The sequence below is a fragment of the Rhinolophus hipposideros genome (assembly GCF_964194185.1).
Source record: "Rhinolophus hipposideros genome assembly, chromosome: 20".
NCBI lineage: Eukaryota > Metazoa > Chordata > Mammalia > Chiroptera > Rhinolophidae > Rhinolophus > Rhinolophus hipposideros.
In genome coordinates this window covers 17,302,867-17,320,418 of record NC_138066.1, presented here as the reverse complement: position 1 = coordinate 17,320,418, position 17,552 = coordinate 17,302,867, and the positions used below count along the sequence as shown (strand labels likewise).

At 57.1% G+C, this 17,552-nt stretch overlaps 2 protein-coding genes across 2 annotated transcripts; both read left to right on the top strand.

Annotated features, from left to right (window-relative positions):
- Positions 1-500: 500 nt before the first annotated feature.
- Positions 501-8,915, top strand: NEK8 (NIMA related kinase 8). The gene is made up of 15 exons (XM_081027778.1): positions 501-575; positions 2,397-2,602; positions 2,847-3,079; positions 3,303-3,434; positions 3,935-4,143; positions 4,304-4,383; positions 4,466-4,647; positions 4,740-4,890; positions 5,307-5,383; positions 5,713-5,830; positions 6,555-6,705; positions 6,943-7,106; positions 7,209-7,367; positions 7,551-7,709; positions 8,064-8,915. The coding sequence occupies exons 1-15, from the start codon at positions 529-531 to the stop codon at positions 8,090-8,092; spliced, it is 2,097 nt and encodes a 698-aa protein (XP_080883904.1). The 5' UTR covers positions 501-528; the 3' UTR covers positions 8,093-8,915.
- A 576-nt stretch (positions 8,916-9,491) lies between these two features.
- TRAF4 (TNF receptor associated factor 4) lies at positions 9,492-15,968 on the top strand. The gene is made up of 7 exons (XM_081028119.1): positions 9,492-9,717; positions 12,717-12,768; positions 13,361-13,465; positions 13,534-13,695; positions 13,785-13,946; positions 14,024-14,179; positions 14,437-15,968. The coding sequence occupies exons 1-7, from the start codon at positions 9,575-9,577 to the stop codon at positions 15,067-15,069; spliced, it is 1,413 nt and encodes a 470-aa protein (XP_080884245.1). The 5' UTR covers positions 9,492-9,574; the 3' UTR covers positions 15,070-15,968.
- The last annotated feature ends 1,584 nt before the right edge of the window (positions 15,969-17,552 follow it).

The following is a 17,552-nucleotide window of genomic DNA, read 5'->3' as shown; positions in this document are numbered from 1 at the left end:
CCCTGTTCCGCCCCAGGCAAGTACGAAACTAACCCTGCTCCCTACCCTACAAAGTGAGGGTGCTGAAGCTCCAAGTTCAGGCTGCATCCCAATGAGAATCTGCGCTGTCTTTCTGAAACAGCGTCACTACTAGCCAAAAAGGGGGTCAGAGAAAGGATGTCCCTGCTTCCCACCCTCACTCGGCCTGCGCAGGGCACCCCTCCAGTCTAAGGAAGCTTTGCGAGGGCCGGATGCGGCCACAGGTGTGGGAAGTAAGTAGCTGGTTACGTGCAGGCCAGTGAGAAGCGCGCCAAGAAATGGCATGTCGTCCCATTTCTTCCTTGGACCCTGGAAAAGCGACCCTTCGGACCAGGCTTGCAGGAACGGTGCCAATCTGCAGAGAGAGAGGCGAGGCTGAACCGACACCTAGCTCCACTTGCTCCGCCCCGCAATCATTTTGCAGTGTAAGGGCGTGGCTCTGGAGAGGGCGGGTCCGCGCACGCGCAGCGTCTGAGTGTGGGGGTTCCGGAAATGTGACTGGGAAATGAGATGGAGAAGTACGAGAAGATCCGAGTGGTGGGGAGAGGTGCCTTCGGGTGAGCCAGGGCTCTTGGGGGAGGAAACTGCTCGGGGAGAGGGAAAATAAATCCCAACTCTGTCCGCGAAATTATTGCCGGGTTAGCTCCAACCCCAAGGCGTGAATGCCTGCTCTGGGAAGCCCCGCCCAGGCTTCCGGTCCCAGTCCTGGCTGGGAGACTCCGCCCCTAAGGAGGCCACGCCCCGGCAAACCTTTGCACCCCTCAGAGTTCCCTTTGATTCCTTACTCATTCTTTCAACAGATACCGGTATTGAGCGCCGACTGTACATGTCAGGCTCTCGGCCATGGGTATCCAGTTAGGACCAAAATAGGTGTGATCTTTTCCCTTTCGGAGCTTACAGACTATAGGAAAAACATACAATGAACAACACACTGTTAAAGCCGTTATTTAAGAAGCTGCGAGAATAAGGTACAACACCAGGGAAGTAATTATTTGAGGTGGTAGAGGAAAATCTCTCCGAGAGGTGAAGTATAAAGCCAAGGCTTGAGGAATGAGGATCAGTCCTTGAGGAAGGTGATGGCAGAGCTTTTCGGGTGGAGGAAACACCATATGTGAAGATGCTCACGGGAGGAAAAAATTCAGAATATTCAAGGAACTGAGAAAAAGACTAGTGGAGTTGGAATGTGGCGAGCAAGCTGAAGAATGCTATAAAATGTGAGGGAGGGACCAGATTTTGGCCCAGTAGGCTCAGGTTGAATTTATTTGCCATGGGAAAGGAAAACGTTTAAGCAGAGGATGTGGTCTTGATACAATTTGCATTTTAAAAATATCAGGCTGGCTGCTGTGTGGAGTTTAGATTTGAGGTTGACAAGAATGAAAGTGACCATTTTGAAAGGCAGTGCAGTATTTTAGGCTAGAAATGATGATTGGGCCGACGGTTATAGCAGAGGACACCGAGGAAAATGGATGGGTTCACAATATTTTGGAGGTAGAAACAGGATTTACTGATGTGTTAGTGTGAAATGGAGGAAAGATTCTGCCATGATTTTCAGGTGTCTGGCTTTAATAACTATTTGCTGAGATGGAAGAGACTAAGGAAGGAAAGATTCTGGGGGCAGGAATCAAGAGTTTTATTAATATTTTGAATTTGTTAAAATTTAGGATGCTAGTGAGTCATTCAGGTAGAGATGCAAAACGGGCAGTTGGATATATGAGTCGGGCTCAGAGGAGAGGGCTGAACTGGAGAGATACAAAGTTGATACTTAGGTGATCATCTTCTAGTCTGTTCATTCAGCAGATACTGAGCTCCTGCCATGTGCTGGGGCATGTACTAGGCTACGCACTAGGGATATAGTGAAGAACAAGAACCCTGCTTTTATGAACACTGACCACAGATTTGGAAGAAAATAATAATGTGAATGGCTTCCACTCATTGAGCACTTTTGATAGGCCAGGCACTTTGCTAAGTGCCTTACGTGCATTTTCATATTTGATCCTCTCAAAAACCTGTGAGGTCAGTTCTATTTTCTGGATGATGATGTCACGTAATCCAAGACGAGATAACTAGTAAGAGGAAGAGCCAGGATTTGAACCCAGGCAGTTGACATTTAGAAAGATGAATCCTGACTTTGCCTTATTGTGGCTGTAGAGAAACTGAGTCTCAAATAAGATAAATGATTTGTTCAAGGTCTTACAAAGTTTGTGGTTAGTCCTCCCCATTCTGAAACTCAAAGTTCTGTGCGCTTAGTTAGATGACCTCTTAGTCTGGGTGCCATTCCCCTCTCTTAAGTCTAGTCACCATCCAGTCGTCAGGTCTGCCCAACCTGATATGTGGCTGGAAGCTCAGATGGTACCCACTGTTGTACTCTGTGTCCTCAGGATTGTACACCTGTGTCTGCGCAAGGCGGACCAGAAGCTGGTGATCATCAAGCAGATCCCAGTGGAGCAGATGACCAAGGAAGAGCGGCAGGCAGCCCAAAATGAGTGCCAGGTCCTCAAGCTGCTCAACCACCCCAATGTCATTGAGTACTACGAGAACTTCCTGGAGGACAAGGCCCTCATGATCGCCATGGAATACGCACCAGGTGGGCCAGACTCAGACTCCTTGCACTGGCCTGGCTCCAAGGGCCTGTCACCTCTGCGAGGAGGCAGATAGATCAGCCAGCTTCCTTCTTTGGAATGGGCTTGGCTGGGGGTCAGAGGTGTAGAGTTATGACCCCAGTAGTGTGATGCTGGCAGGTCCTTGCCCTGTCTGGGTCCTTAGTTTTATAAAAGCAAAGTCTCAGGCCTGGAAAAGCCTGGATCTTGACTAGCCCCTTGCGGCTGCAGGTGGCACCCTGGCTGAGTTCATCCAAAAGCGCTGTAACTCCTTGCTGGAGGAGGAGACCATCCTGCACTTCTTTGTTCAGATCCTGCTCGCGCTGCATCACGTGCACACCCACCTCATCCTGCACCGGGACCTCAAGACCCAAAACATCCTTCTCGACAAACACCGCATGGTCGTTAAGATTGGCGACTTTGGCATCTCCAAGATCCTTAGCAGCAAGAGCAAGGCCTACACGGTGCCTGGGCATGGAGGGGACCTCAGGGATTCTGGAGGTTTTGAGGGCCAAGGTGCACTCTGCAACCCTATCTCTCACCCCACCCCCCAAGACCTCGGGCCCTTAGCCCCTGGCTGGGTAGTCCTGCAAGAGGAAGCACTTTGGCCTGCTTTGGGGAGAAGCTGTCTCCACATGGGCCTCGGTCTTCCCTCCCTGGGCTGTAATATTAACTTCCCTCTTGCAGGTGGTGGGTACTCCATGCTACATTTCCCCCGAACTGTGTGAGGGCAAGCCCTACAACCAGAAGAGTGACATCTGGGCTCTGGGCTGCGTCCTCTATGAGCTGGCCAGCCTCAAGAGGGCCTTCGAGGCAGCGGTGAGTAAGCTCCCCTGAGGAATCGACTGGGAGAGCTCCGTCTCCCTTCCCCTGAAGTCCTCAGCTCCAGCTGCTTTTGTGTTTCTTCCCTTGTGGCTGAGTCATGTCGCCCTCATCAGACTGGTAGATGACCCCAGAGCAGGGCTGTGGCTTCCCTCAGACTATGCATTCCTGAGGGTAGGGTTTGGGTCCCTCGTTAAAACTGAGGACTCCTAATGGCAGGGCTCTCCCATCAGATTAGGGACCCTCCTAAGGGCAAGACTTAAGTTTTCCCAACAACCTGAGGTTTCTGAAGACAGAGCTGCAGCTCCCCTATCAGAGGTTCTTGATAGCAAGGTTTGGGTCCCCTGTCATCCTGGGAGTCCCCTCACCAGTCTAAAGGCTCCTGACTGCAGGGCTGTGATCACCCATCAGACAAGGGGCTGGGGCTGAAACTGGGGGTGCTGTTACCAAAGAGTCTAGCCTGAGGCTCTGGCACACCCAACTTGATGCCTTCACAGAACCTGCCAGCACTGGTGCTAAAGATTATGAGTGGCACCTTTGCGCCCATCTCTGACCGGTATAGCCCTGAGCTGCGCCAGCTGGTCCTGAGTCTGCTCAGCTTGGAGCCGGCACAGCGGCCACCGCTCAGCCACATCATGGCGCAGCCCCTCTGCATCCGTGCCCTCCTCAACCTGCACACCGACGTGGGCAGCGTCCGCATGCGGAGGCCTGTGCAGGGAGTGGGGGAGGGGGTCCTGGGCAGAAGGGGGCACCCAGTGGGGGTATAGTAAGGCTGGGGCAGAAGGGCCCTTAGGGCAAGTCCTCCATTTCTGCATGTGGAAATGCCAGGGAGGGTCCGTGTCCTGATGCCACCCTCTGTCCTACAGGGCAGAGAAGTCCCTGGCCACCGGGCCACCCATGGCCCCTGGCAGCACCGGCGTCAGGACCACCAGCGCCCGCTGCAGGGGTAAGCCAGTGGACCTTCCAGGCCCCCTTGGACACCATGCCATTCCCACCTGTTTAATAGGCCTGATGAGCTGTTCCCACAGGTGTCCCCCGGGGACCTGTGCGGCCAGCCATTCCACCACCATTGTCATCAGTGTACACGTGGGGTGGCGGGCTTAGCGCTCCACTGCGGCTGCCAATGCTTAACACAGAGGTGGTCCAGGTGGCCGCTGGACGCACACAGAAGGCCGGTGTCACACGCTCTGGGCGCCTCATCCTGTGGGAGGTGAGCAGGCTGGGGCGGGTGTGGAGTGGGGGTGGGGTCACCACAAGGAAGGGGGCACTCAGGAGCCACTCCCTCCCCTGTCATCGCCCCAGGCCCCGCCCCTAGGTGCTGGAGGGGGTGCTCTCCTTCCGGGGGCAGTGGAACAGCAGCAGCCCCAGTTTGTTTCACGGTTCCTGGAGGGCCAGTCAGGCGTGACCATAAAGCAGGTGGCCTGCGGGGACCTCTTCACAGCCTGCCTGACTGGTGAGCCTGTCCGGAGACTACCCTGTGGGGACCCCACTCTGAGAAGGCCCCCCAGAGCAACTTGCCTCTTTGCCAGTCATTTACAAACTTCCCAGTTAATAATGCTTCTATCTACTGGTTATTGAGCACCAGGAGTTTGCTTACACAGTCGCTTTTACCCGTCACTACAGGCCCGGAAAAGTAGATATGGTATCCTCATTTGACAGATGTGGAACTAAGGCTCAGGGCTAAGTCACGTGTCCAAAGTCACACACTTGGGAAGAGAGACCCCTGTCTTTCATCTCTCCCCTATCCCATTCTTCCAGCCCTAGCCTCCAACTAACTTTATTGCTTCTCCAACCCAAGGTTGGATGGGTCTCTCTGGAAAAACAGCCTAATCTCTGTTCCGTCCCTTTCCTCCCTGCCCCTCTTCCCAGATCGAGGCATCATCATGACCTTTGGCAGTGGCAGCAATGGGTGCCTCGGCCACGGCGGCCTCAATGACATCAGCCAGGCAGGTGTTGTGTGTACCTTGGGAGGAGAAGTGGGGAGATGGCAAGGAGCCCACATCTGAGAGCTGACACCCAGGTGGGGGGCAGGGGAATCCCCAGTAACCACAGGTCCCTCTAGCCCCCAGACCACACCTGTTCTGGGAAGCATAAACGGAAGTACAGAAAGACCAGACTTCCCCAATGGTTGTAGTGTGTGTGTGTGAGGAGGGGTGGGGGGCATTAAAGGGACAGCTATCTCGTGAGAATTTGCAGCCTCCAACTTCATCCTTACATGGGATGCTGAGTCCAGGCTCCTTATCCATAGTGTCCCCCTGCTTCTCTCCCTCTCTAGCCTACGATTGTGGAGGCCCTGCTGGGCTATGAGATGCTGCAGGTGGCCTGCGGGGCCTCTCACGTGCTGGCCCTGTCCACTGAGCGGGAACTGTTTGCTTGGGGCCGCGGAGATGGTGGTAAGCTCTCCACCCTGTTCTACCTCATAGCACCTCCAGCCATGGTGTGTTCCCCTTTATACCCACCTTCTTCCCCACGGCCCGGTTTCTTCTCCCTCTTTTCTCTCCGATTCCATTCATTTATTCACGCAACTAACCTGTGTACCAGTGCTGTGTTGGGTGCTGAGACAAGATGAACAAAATGTCACTCCTTCCGGTGCTTATGATGTAATGAGGGGGATTTCATTCAGCCAACAGAATTCATTGTGGCCCTGTCGGGGTCAGGCATCATCAGGCTGGGCACTGACACTAGAGGTGACTTCGACGAGGCTCCTGTCCTCCTGGAGGGCTCAGTCTGATGGAGGGAGGGATGACATCATCATGACAGAGGACAGACAGCGGCAGGGTTCCACCCAAGGAATGGCAAGGGGAGGTAATGGTAGGGGGAGGTAATGGTAGTATCTGCACATGGCCTTAAAGGAGAAGTAAGACTTTGACCGGTAGAGGGGCCAAGGATGTACATTTCAGGTTGAGGGAACAGCCTTTACTTACATCAGACAAAACAGACTAAAACAAGGGCTATAGCAAGAGACAAGGGCATCTTGTGATAAAAGGATCAATCCGACAGGAAGATACAGCTCTAAAACATCAGTGGACTCCACGCTGTTACCGCCTCTGTGGGTCCTTTTCCTGGCCTCACCGACCCTAACACTCACTCACCCCATCCCGGGGTTTCTCCTTGTAGGCCGGCTGGGACTCGGCACCAGGGAGTCCCATAGCTGCCCTCAGCAGGTGCCCATGCCCCCAGGACAGGAAGCCCAGCGGGTGGTATGTGGCATTGACTCATCCATGATCCTCACTGTGCCTGGACAAGCCCTGGCCTGTGGGAGCAACAGGTAAATAGATGCCCCAGGACAACTTGCCTGCCCCCTTGCCTTTCCTGGCTGCTAACGCTCCATCTGTCATTGCCTAACCCCCATTAGAGATTAGAACTGAGGCGGGGCTGACGGAGCTGTGGTCCAGCCCAGGGTGGGATCTGGCCCCTGGTGCACCAGCTCCTGCCCAGATATGTGGGGGCAGGACACTCCACACAAACTGTGTCCTTTGGACTTGGCTTCTGGCTCTGCCTGCAGGTTCAACAAGTTGGGCCTGGACCAGCTCTCCCTGGGGGAGGAGCCTGCTCCGCACCAGCAAGTGGAGGAGGCTCTGAGCTTCAGGCCACTGGGTTCTGCACCCCTAGACCAGGAGTCCCTGCTGAGTGTGGACCTGGGCACTGCTCATTCAGCTGCTGTGACTGGTGAGTAGACCTGCACAGAGGCGGCCAGAGGTGGACGCTCCTGGCCTGCTTGGCACCTCAGCTGAGGTGCCCCTTTCCTTCCTTCACTCTCCTCCCTTACAGCCTCTGGTGACTGCTACACTTTTGGCAGCAATCAGCATGGGCAATTGGGTACCAGTGCTCGCCGGGTCAGCCGGGCACCTTGTCAAGTCCAAGGTCTCCAGGGCATCAAGATAGCGATGGTGGCCTGTGGGGATGCCTTCACTGTGGCCATTGGGACAGGTGATTAGTGGGCACTATGGGGACAGAAAAGGTTGTGGGCAGGCCCATGGGCGATGGGGGGTTATGCTCAGGGCTGCTGAACTCAGCAACCTCATATTGGGGCCAGTATGGCAATCTGGGAGGACCGTTGCTTGATAAGCTGTGTCCTCCTCCTGTTTCCTTCCTTGGGATTCTCTTTGGCAGAAGGTGAAGTGTACTCTTGGGGCAAAGGGGCCCGAGGTCGACTGGGAAGGAGGGATGAGGATGCTGGACTCCCTCGGCCAGTGCAGCTGGATGAGACACACCCCTACACAGTGACGTCTGTGTCCTGTTGCCATGGAAACACTCTCCTGGCTGTTCGCCGTGAGTTATAACAGGGTTAACCCACCTGGCCCCCACCCACACCCGCATCCTCAGTGGTCACAGCCCAGATAAATGAAAGCAGAAGCTGTGGGGTAAAACTGAACTTCCTGTCTGGGGTGGGCAAGGGTAGGTGATTCGGGGCTTCATTGAAGGTCTGCCTTCACTACTCCCAAGGGCGCAAATACATCCTTTCTCCTCCTGCCCCCAGTCTAGTTTAGTTTGGACCAATATTTCTGATGTGGCAGGGTCCAGAGTCCAGCGCCCAGTGTGGGAGCAGAGGTGGAGGTGGGTGACACTTGCTAGAGGCACTGCCCTCTGGGAGGCTGCAGGGGTTTCTCTTTTGTACTCTTCCAGCCATCACAGATGAGCCAGTCCCCCCGTGAGGCAGCTGGATACACCTGTGGACCCCTTGATATTGCTGTTCCTCTGAATGTTCTTGACAAGTACAGCTGCCTGAAGCGTGACTGTCCCCACCCACCAGCCCCCTGGATTGTATCCAATGGGGTATAAGAACCAATGAAGTCCTTGCACCCCTGGATTGTGTCCAATGAGGTATAAGAACCAATGAAGTCCTTGCACCCCTGGATTGTGTCCAATGAGGTATAAGAACCAGTGAAGCCCTAGATATGTAAAACTCAACTCACCCTATTCCCCCAGCACCTCTCTTTTTCCTCCCCACCCCTTCTTAAGTCATTGTCCCCAGGATTCAGCCTAGCTAGAACTGGAAGCCAGACCTAATATTTGGAAGCTGGGTGGTCTTCAGAGCCTTGGCAGAAAAAGGCTGGAGGTGGCTTTGGCTCCATGTAGACCCTGCCCTTTCCCCTAGCCTGGTTACAAAATGTGCTCTTGGTGTCCACTGGGAGAGCAGCACTTTGGAGCAGGGCAAGCCAGGGCCTGCCTGGACTGGCCATTCCAGCGGCCCAGCCTCCGCATTGCCTGGGGCAGGGAGGTCAGAGCCCAGTCACCACCCCCACTCCTATACCCTGAGGCAGGGATTTGTACAACTTCTGAGTGTCTCCCTTCTGCAGGAGGGAGTGTATCACCCATCCCGCAATATAATGCAAAGGGAATCCCTGCAGAAGGTTGTCCCTCACCCCTGGCCATTCCCCCAAAACAGGTTGGGGGAAAGGGTAGCTGGTTCTACCAGATCAGTTCCCAGATGACTGGGAAGTAGCGCCAATAAAAATATCAGCTGCCTGCCTAGAGTGTGGTCTCTTCAGTAGTGGGGAGTGGCAGCCCGATACCCCAGGGTTGGGCTGGGCCCTATCTTGGCTGCAGGGCCGTGGTGGAGGGAGGAATGTGGGCGCAGCCTGAGGCTGGGGCCGAGGCTCCTCTGGCCCAGCGCCCAGCCCGGCCTCCCCGCCCCAGCCGGGCTCCCCGGATCTGGTTGCCAGGCTTCGGCTGCCTAGCACCTGGAAGCTGGAGCCCTGGGCCCCCGGGTAACACGTGGCCCCCGAGACCGAGGTGTTGACTCTCGGGAGAAGCGAACCTTTGTGGCACAGCACGGCCCGGCCCCCGGGGCCCTCCGCCCCATCCAGCGTCAGGAATCCCCAGCTCTGGGGAGAAGCGGAGCCACGCTCTCTCTTCCCAAGGGGAAAGAGGAGCCCCTGCTTCAGAGAGGGGGCGAGCCTGGCCGTGTGCCGACCGTGCAGCCGCGGGTCTGCGGGGTGGGAGGCGGTCCCGTGCGTCGGGCACTAGGACCGCGCGGGCGCGGCTCCGCCCCCTCTTCCGGCCGGCGGGCGGGCGGGCTGGGCGCAGGCCGCCAGCCACAGTCGGCGCCGCCCGGAGCCGGGAGCGCCGCGGGAGCGAGGCGCGGGCTGTGGGGCCGCCGCACGCCTGGCCCCGCTCGCCCGTGCCCGCCCGCCATGCCCGGCTTCGACTACAAGTTCCTGGAAAAGCCCAAGCGGCGGCTGCTCTGCCCGCTGTGCGGGAAGCCCATGCGGGAGCCTGTGCAGGTTTCTACCTGCGGCCACCGCTTCTGCGACACCTGCCTGCAGGAGTTCCTCAGGTGCGGGTCGGGGGTAGCGGGGACGGCCGGTGCGGGGGGTGGGGGCCGCATGGGGAGGGGCCCAGGCCAGAGACACGCCGCGCCTTTGTCTGCGCCGCGGCCCCGTCACCTCAGGGGCGCCCACCGTGACATCACGGGGCAGCGGTGACGTCAGGTCCCGAGGGAGAATCTCACACACTAATCTGTCGGGTCCCGGGTGCCACCGGCCCCTGCGCCCGCTCCAGAGAATTCAGCGTGTTCCTGCGGGGTGGAGGTGGGAGAAGGCGCTTCCTGACCTGGGCTGGCCCTTCCCCCTCACCTGAGAGCCAGGGCGGCCTCATCCTTGAACTTTGAATCCTCTGGGAAGAGGAGGGCAAAGCCCTCCGACCCGCGCAGCACCTTAAGCCTCCGGAGTTTTCACCCATCTAACCGCTTCTGATTCTTCGAACGTTACGAGAATGGCAGCTATTGTTCTCCCATTTCACAGATGATGAAACGACAGGTTCAGAGAAAGGCTGCGACTTGCCCATGGTCACACGGTTACTTAAAGGTTTACATGGGATTTAAGCCCGGCCTGCGTGTGCTCACACAATAGAGGGAGGACTGTCTGCTCCAGCTTTCTCCTGAAGCAGCCCCTGGGGGTCTTGAGTACTGCGGATGGTCTGTAGATAGTTACGGAGGGGTCACACCCTGGGAGTTCCTGAGTGTCCCCTGCCCTCCGAGGACACAGCTCACCTCTTGGCTCTCAGCATCCATTGAGTTCTGAGCACCCTGTGGAGTCTAGAATCTCCTGCCCACCCTGGGAACTGCTCAGGCCTGGATGTGGGGAGGTCGAGCCCCAAGAGCACAGGGGAAGCCGGGGGTGAGCCACTGCCTTGTGTTAGGAGGCTGTCTGCAGAGTGGATGGAGAGGCAGGGGTACCCACTCCCAGGGAGAGCATCTCGGGGGTTCCTGCCTTTAGTGCTCTCTCCCATCCTCCTTCCCTCTGTCCTCTGCAGCCCCTAGCCTGGCGGAAATCTCAGCAGGCCCTTTGTTTTCTGTTCCCTGCAGCCTGGGCCCGCTCCTGCCCTCACATATGCTCCTGCACGAGCTGCTGTGCTGCCCCCTCCTCCTTTTCCCTCCCCCTCCTCCCTCCTCCCTTCAGTGTACACACATACTCCCCTACAGACACACAGTCCCATTGTCTTCTCCAGTGCCCTTCCCTGGGCCCTCTGGTTTCCAGATGAGGCCAGCTGAGCACTGCTTCCCCCCCTCGCCGTCCCCCCACTCAGCTGACCCACCCTGACTGCCTCAGGGAAGGATCCAGGAGGGGGCTGCCAGGCCCCTCTCCCTCCACCTCCGCTGCCTCTCTCTGCCGCTTCTGCCCCTCCTCCTCCCGGAAATCCCCTCTTCCTCTCCCACAGCCCCCTCCCCCCATCCTGTCTTCTCCCCTGGGCCTGGGCCTCTGCAGCACAGCCTGGAGCAGTCTGCCCCTGCCTCCCCCTTTCCCCTAGTGCCTGAGCTATGCTGCTGAGGCCCTTGGAGGGAGGAGGGGAGAGGTGGTTGGACAGGCTCGGCCCCTCATCACCACGCTCTACCCTACAAGCAAGGTTGTCCATGGCTCTGGCGGAAACTTTGTCCTGGCTGGGCCCCAAGCTGCCCAGGCTAATCTGCCTGAAGCCTGGGGACTTGCCTCAGTCCTCTCCTTGTCTCCAAAACCATTAAGTCAGCACATTCCCGAAGCAGCCAAGCAGACCCTCCTCCCCGATGGCCTACCCCTCTTTCCACACTCCTGCCAGGGCAATTACTCAGGGTGCTCAAGGAAGGCTGTCTGCCCTGTGGGCATGGGCACACATCATTAGTGCCTAGGCATGTATTCTTCTTGGCACTGGTGGCACAGCCAGTGGTACCACTTGGCCAGTGGTAGTGGGGTCAGGGAAGAGGTGGGTGCTAGATATCCTTTGAGGGTCTGGGGCATGAACTGCCCAAGTTCTGCAAAGTGCCATTATGGACAGGGCTGCCATGTGGCCTCTGCTTCCACCTGATTACTACCTGCTTCCCACATATCTGACTCAGACCTTCCAGAAATGCCATGCCTTAGGGCCTTTGGTCCTGCTGGGTGAACCTTGCCTGGCCTAGGCCGTGCCAGGTGTGTGTGACTGGTCCTGGCTAGGGTCAGCAAGGCCATGTTGGTGGAAGGAGAAGTGCCAACAGGTTCCTTGAGTGCTGACAGCATGGTGATGCTCGGTGGAGGAGAGGGAGGGCAGCAGATAGGGTCAACAGGCTAGACACATGCTGTGCTGGGAGCAGTCTCAGCTGTGCCTGCCTGGACAGTCTTTCTTGCCCTAACTTCTCCTCTGCACGCTGTACAGTGTAGCAGAACCTATCTGAGTTGTCGAATCAGACATATCCAGGTACTGCTTCAGCTGTAGCCTCAGTTCTTTCATCTGCAAAATGGGGACATTGAGCCCCTTCTCATAGGCAGGTAGTAAGGACTCAGGAGTGTAAACACCCTGCCTGGGAGCAAGCCTTGCCTCCTCTCCGCTTTAACAGACACACCCTCATAGAAGGAAGAAAGGGATGGGGTAAGGTGGCCCCACACTGACCTTTGCCCTGGGTTCTTGGCTAGGCACCCTCATAGGGGCTGGGCAGCCCTGACTCAATCTCAGCCCATCCCTGTTCACCGCCCCCCATCAGCTTTCAGCCCAGCCAAGGAAAACTAACCTGGGCAGTCTGTTCCTCTCCCAGTCCAGCTGCTATCCTGGGGGGAGGGGGTGCCAGCTGCCACCTGTTGGCCAAATGCTGTCTGAGGCAGCTGTCTGCCTCCACTGGGCCCCGAACCCTCCTCTCCAGGACAAGAGCTGGGATCTGCTGGGGTCATGGGGAAGCGGGTATGTTCAGGACTCTGCTTGCCCTCTCAGGTGGGGCTGGCTAGGAACCGGTCTGGTGAGGGAAGGAGGCTGCCCGGTTGAGGAGGTGGGGCCCAGGGTTCTCCCTTTCCGCAGTGTAGCACCGTGACCTTGTCCCCTCCCCCTTCACAGTGAAGGAGTCTTCAAATGCCCTGAGGACCAGCTTCCTCTGGACTATGCCAAGGTGAGTCCACTGTGTCAGGCAGAGGCCCAGGTACAGACTGTGGTCCTTGGTGGAGGCTAGAGCTGCTAGCAGCCAGTGGGCTCGGGGCCAATGCCAACCCAGTGCTGAGTCGAGCGCCCCCCACAAAGGTGGCCTGTTCCCTCCCACCGGGCTAGTTTGCAAATGAGCCCTGGATTTGCCCTGGAGGGCAGGCACAATGCCCAGCCTGTGGGGGTGCACAGAGCTGCTCTGTGCTCATAAGAAGTGCTCCCCTCCCCTTTGGGTGGCAGGCCAGACCTGTGGCCAAGGGCCAGCACCCCTCTACCGGGGGAAGGAAGCAGAGGGTGTGAGGGCTTCCTGGGACTGAGCCGGCCGATGGGCTGCCACTTCCAATGGGAGTGTCACGTGCAGACATGCTGTGGACGCTGGATTGCAGCAGTGGAGCAGGTAACTACCTGCTGTGCCCTTTATCCCTGGGCATAGAGGGGAATATAGCCCAGGAGATGCTGTTACGGGCTCTGAGTAGAGCTAACCTAGCTGGGGGGTGGAGGGGACAGGAACTGGGGACAGTATCCGGCTCTGACCCTGACCAGTCCCCCATCCCTGCCTTCAGATCTACCCAGACCCAGAGCTGGAGGTACAGGTATTGGGCCTGCCCATCCGTTGCATCCACAGTGAGGAGGGCTGCCGCTGGAGTGGGCCACTTCGTCACCTACAGGTGAGGCTCTGATGGGGCGGGGGCCTAGCCCTCCCTTGGCAGGCACTAACTGTAGCCCTTCCCCCCAGGTCCACCTGAATACTTGCAGCTTCAATGTCGTCCCCTGCCCCAATCGCTGCCCCACCAAGCTGAGCCGTCGGGACCTGCCTGCCCACTTGCAGCACGACTGCCCCAAGCGGCGCCTCAAGTGCGAATTCTGCGGCTGTGACTTCAGTGGGGAGGCCTTTGAGGTGGGTGGGGCCTGGCTGAGGGGAGAGGGAGAGTGGGGTGCCTGGTGGGCCAGGGATCCCTTCACTCAGGCCCTCTGGTGTTTGCACAGAGCCACGAGGGTGTGTGCCCCCAAGAGAGTGTGTACTGTGAGAACAAGTGTGGTGCCCGCATGATGCGACGGCTGCTGGCCCAGCATGCCACCTCTGAGTGCCCCAAGCGCACCCAGCCTTGCACCTACTGCACCAAGGAATTCGTCTTTGACACCATCCAGGTGAGGCCCTTCCTGAACTGGGGGCTGGGACAGGTAGCAGGGAGCCAGGCTACTGACCGCTGTCTCTGCGTCCCTAGAGCCACCAGTACCAGTGCCCAAGGCTGCCTGTGTCCTGCCCCAACCAGTGTGGCGTGGGCACCGTGGCCCGAGAGGACCTACCGGGCCATCTGCAGGACAGCTGCAGCACCGCCCTCGTGCTGTGTCCATTCAAAGACTCCGGCTGCAAGCACAGGGTGAGACGCCCCTCTTTCCCGTCAGCCCCCTTCTTGGTCTTTGCGGCTTCAGACAGACTTAGGCCCATGGTGGTCCCTGTTCTGCTGCTCTGAAGCTCTCAGGCCTGCCCCCCGCTGGGTAGCTCCAGGCTCCTAGTGCCCTCAGCCTTCCTCATTCAGAGCTGGGTGCCTGCCACCCTGTACCGACCCTCCCCTCTCCCTGGGCCTGCCCCGACTGATAACTCTCCTTCCCCCACCGCCTGGGGCTTTGCCAACAGTGCCCTAAGCTGGCAATGGCTCGGCATGTGGAGGAGAGCGTGAAGCCCCATCTGGCCATGATGTGTGCCCTGGTGAGCCGGCAGCGGCAGGAGCTGCAGGAGCTGCGGCGAGAGCTGGAGGAGCTGTCAGTGGGCAGTGACGGCGTGCTCGTCTGGAGGATTGGCAGCTACGGGCGACGGCTGCGGGAGGCCAAAGCCCAGCCCAACCTCGAGTGCTTCAGCCCAGCCTTCTACACACACAAGTACGGCTACAGGCTGCAGGTGTCTGCGTTCCTCAATGGCAACGGCAGTGGCGAGGGCACACATCTCTCGCTGTACATTCGTGTGCTGCCAGGTGCCTTTGACAATCTCCTCGAGTGGCCCTTTGCCCGCCGTGTCACCTTCTCCCTGCTGGATCAGAGCGACCCTGGGCTGGCTAAGCCACAGCATGTCACTGAGACCTTTCAGCCCGACCCAAACTGGAAGAATTTCCAAAAGCCAGGCACTTGGCGGGGCTCCCTGGATGAGAGTTCCCTGGGCTTTGGTTACCCCAAGTTCATCTCGCACCAGGATATCCGCAAGCGAAACTATGTCCGGGACGATGCTGTGTTCATCCGAGCCTCTGTTGAATTGCCCCGAAAAATCCTCAGCTGAGCGCAGATGGGGCTCCAGGAGAAAGAGGGGTGCAACATGACCTCTGTCAGGCACTGGCCGCACCTGGAGAGGGGGCCGGACCCCCATCAGCTGTTTCTGCAGCCTAGGTTGTTACCCCATTCCCCTCCCCCCTTCCCTACCACCCTCTGGTGCCTCCTATCGGTGCTTCAGCCTTGGCCCCTGCGGGAGCAGGTTTTGGGGTCATCAAGGGCTTGGAAACAAGTGATCCCAGGGCCTGTCTCCTCTCCTGGGCAGGGCAGACATGCCTTGGTGCCGGCCACACTACCGGACTGAGATGCCTGCTGGTGCTACGTCCCAAGAGCCATAGGGGGGAGGGAGAGGGGGAGTTGGGTAAATAATCTGCCTTGAGATCTGATTTCTCTTTCCCCAGCTGTGCCCCCTCTGGTTATTTATTTACTTAGTGCCAGGAGGGCACAGCAGGGGAGCCCTGATTTTTAATAAATCCTGAATTGTATTTATTAATTCGGTTCCAGCCTGACTCATCTGGGTTGATTAGGGCCCTGGAAGGCTGGGCCCAACTGTGAAGGCCAAGGACATGACTGGAACCAGGATTCAGCGCCTTGCTGGGTCGCCCTCTAGTGGACGACAGCGGCCGTACATCAGGTTTTGTGTGGCAGATGCCCGCCGCTGCCCTCTGGTGGTTAGGTGGGGGAGGTGCAGCTCTGGACATTTGATAAAAGCTGCAGTTCCAGATCCACAGCCTACCGGACGAGTGCCTCTGCCCTAGGCGGGTCTTTCTTGATCTAATGGTAATAGCTGCCATTTATTGAGTACTTTCATGCGGCAGACACTCCTAAGCACTTTACCTACCTTATTTCATTTAATATAACAGGTGAAATAGCTTTTACCACAATAAAGGCCCTAAGTAGGCTGTAGTCAAGACTTAATGATACAATGCGTACTCCCGGCACAAAGTGCTTGATGAATGTTACTCTAACTCCAAAGCACAGCCCACATTCAGGGACCGAGCGGTCTTCGAGCTGTACAAGGCACTTGGATTTTCTCATCCATACTCATTTAATGCTTTTCATACAAGCCTCATCGTGTGCCTAGGATTATCCACATTTAATTGATGAAATAGGAACAGAGGAGTGATTTGACTTCAGAGATCCTTCAGCTGGTTTGGGGCAGGGCCTGGATTCTGTTTCAAGCTCCAGCAATCCCTAGAAGTACAGCTGGCTCCCTTTAGTTTGGATGCTTGCTGTGCTTGCTTTCTGGCAAGCTACTTAGCTATATGGGGGGTATCCTTCTTCTCACTGGTAAAATGAGTAATCCTGCTTACCTAGATGTGTTGCAAAGATAAACCAATCAGCACTGCGGGAGCAGAGTCCCAGAGGCAGTTTCCAGGTTCTCAGCCTCACTGGAAAGGTGCTGGCTTGGGTGGTGGTTGGTCAGTTGTGACTAGTTGGCCATCAGCTGTTAGTGGTTAGACATTAGCCACTGATAGAACTGCCGTGCCTATGCTAATTGGTTGGTTGGTTGACTGGCAAGAGAAGCGGACGGCAGGCTGCGGATTGTGTGGCTCCTTCATGTCCAACCCGGCCGCCAGCAAGAATGTAGGTATGACTCCCCTAACTATGGCTCCGGTGGTGTTGCTTTCTGGCCTCACCACATCCTGCGTTCTTGTGCGGGGAGCGGGAGCAGAGACCTGGCATGACATGCACCAAGTGCTTTGCTCTTGCCTGGCCCTGAGAAGAGGCCCAATGATGGAAATTATCTAGGAAGAGGAAGGTTCAAGGACTGTAGTTCTTGCCTTCTCTACTCTCCCACATAGACTCAGGTGCAGAGCCCTTCTCAGAAAATGACAGGAAAAGACTGAGCATAACACAGCCTGGGAAACTAACCGCCAGCTTAGCCTTCAAAAAGCCAAATTAACTTATCTAGGGGAGCTGGGGCCCTGGCTGCCTTGCTGAGAAAGACAGCCCCTTCACCAGATAAACCATCTTAATACAGTGACACGGAGAAGATGGCAGGGAAAACCTTGGGCTCTAGCAGAAGAAATTCCCTTAAGTCCTTGCTTCAGGTGGAACCATCCTTCCAAGGGAAACCCGACATCCTGCGTCAAGCTTGGGCTCCCTCTCCTGGCAAGACTCTGCCACTGCACCACGCCAAGGGGATGCTGCCTCCAGTTGTGTGCAGCAATGAACGGGACACTGCAGTGGACCCCAGGCCCAGGCCCCGCCCTCAATCCAGTGCTCTTAAGGGCAGTCCTGGTTGCCTCGTGGAGCCCAGGCCTAATTTTGCATCACAGTGGTTGGACTCACCCAGGCACCCAACCCAGTTGTTCCCTGTGGAGGCAGAATCGAGCTGATCTTACCACCTACTCTGTCTACCTTTGTGACCTTGGGTTGACTGCAGGTCTCATCTGACAGAAGAGGGCTTTCTTTCACAGGATGGTATGAGTAGAAGGGAAGCCCCTTCACAAAAGGGCACCCCACAGAAACACACTGCGCAAGAGGGGA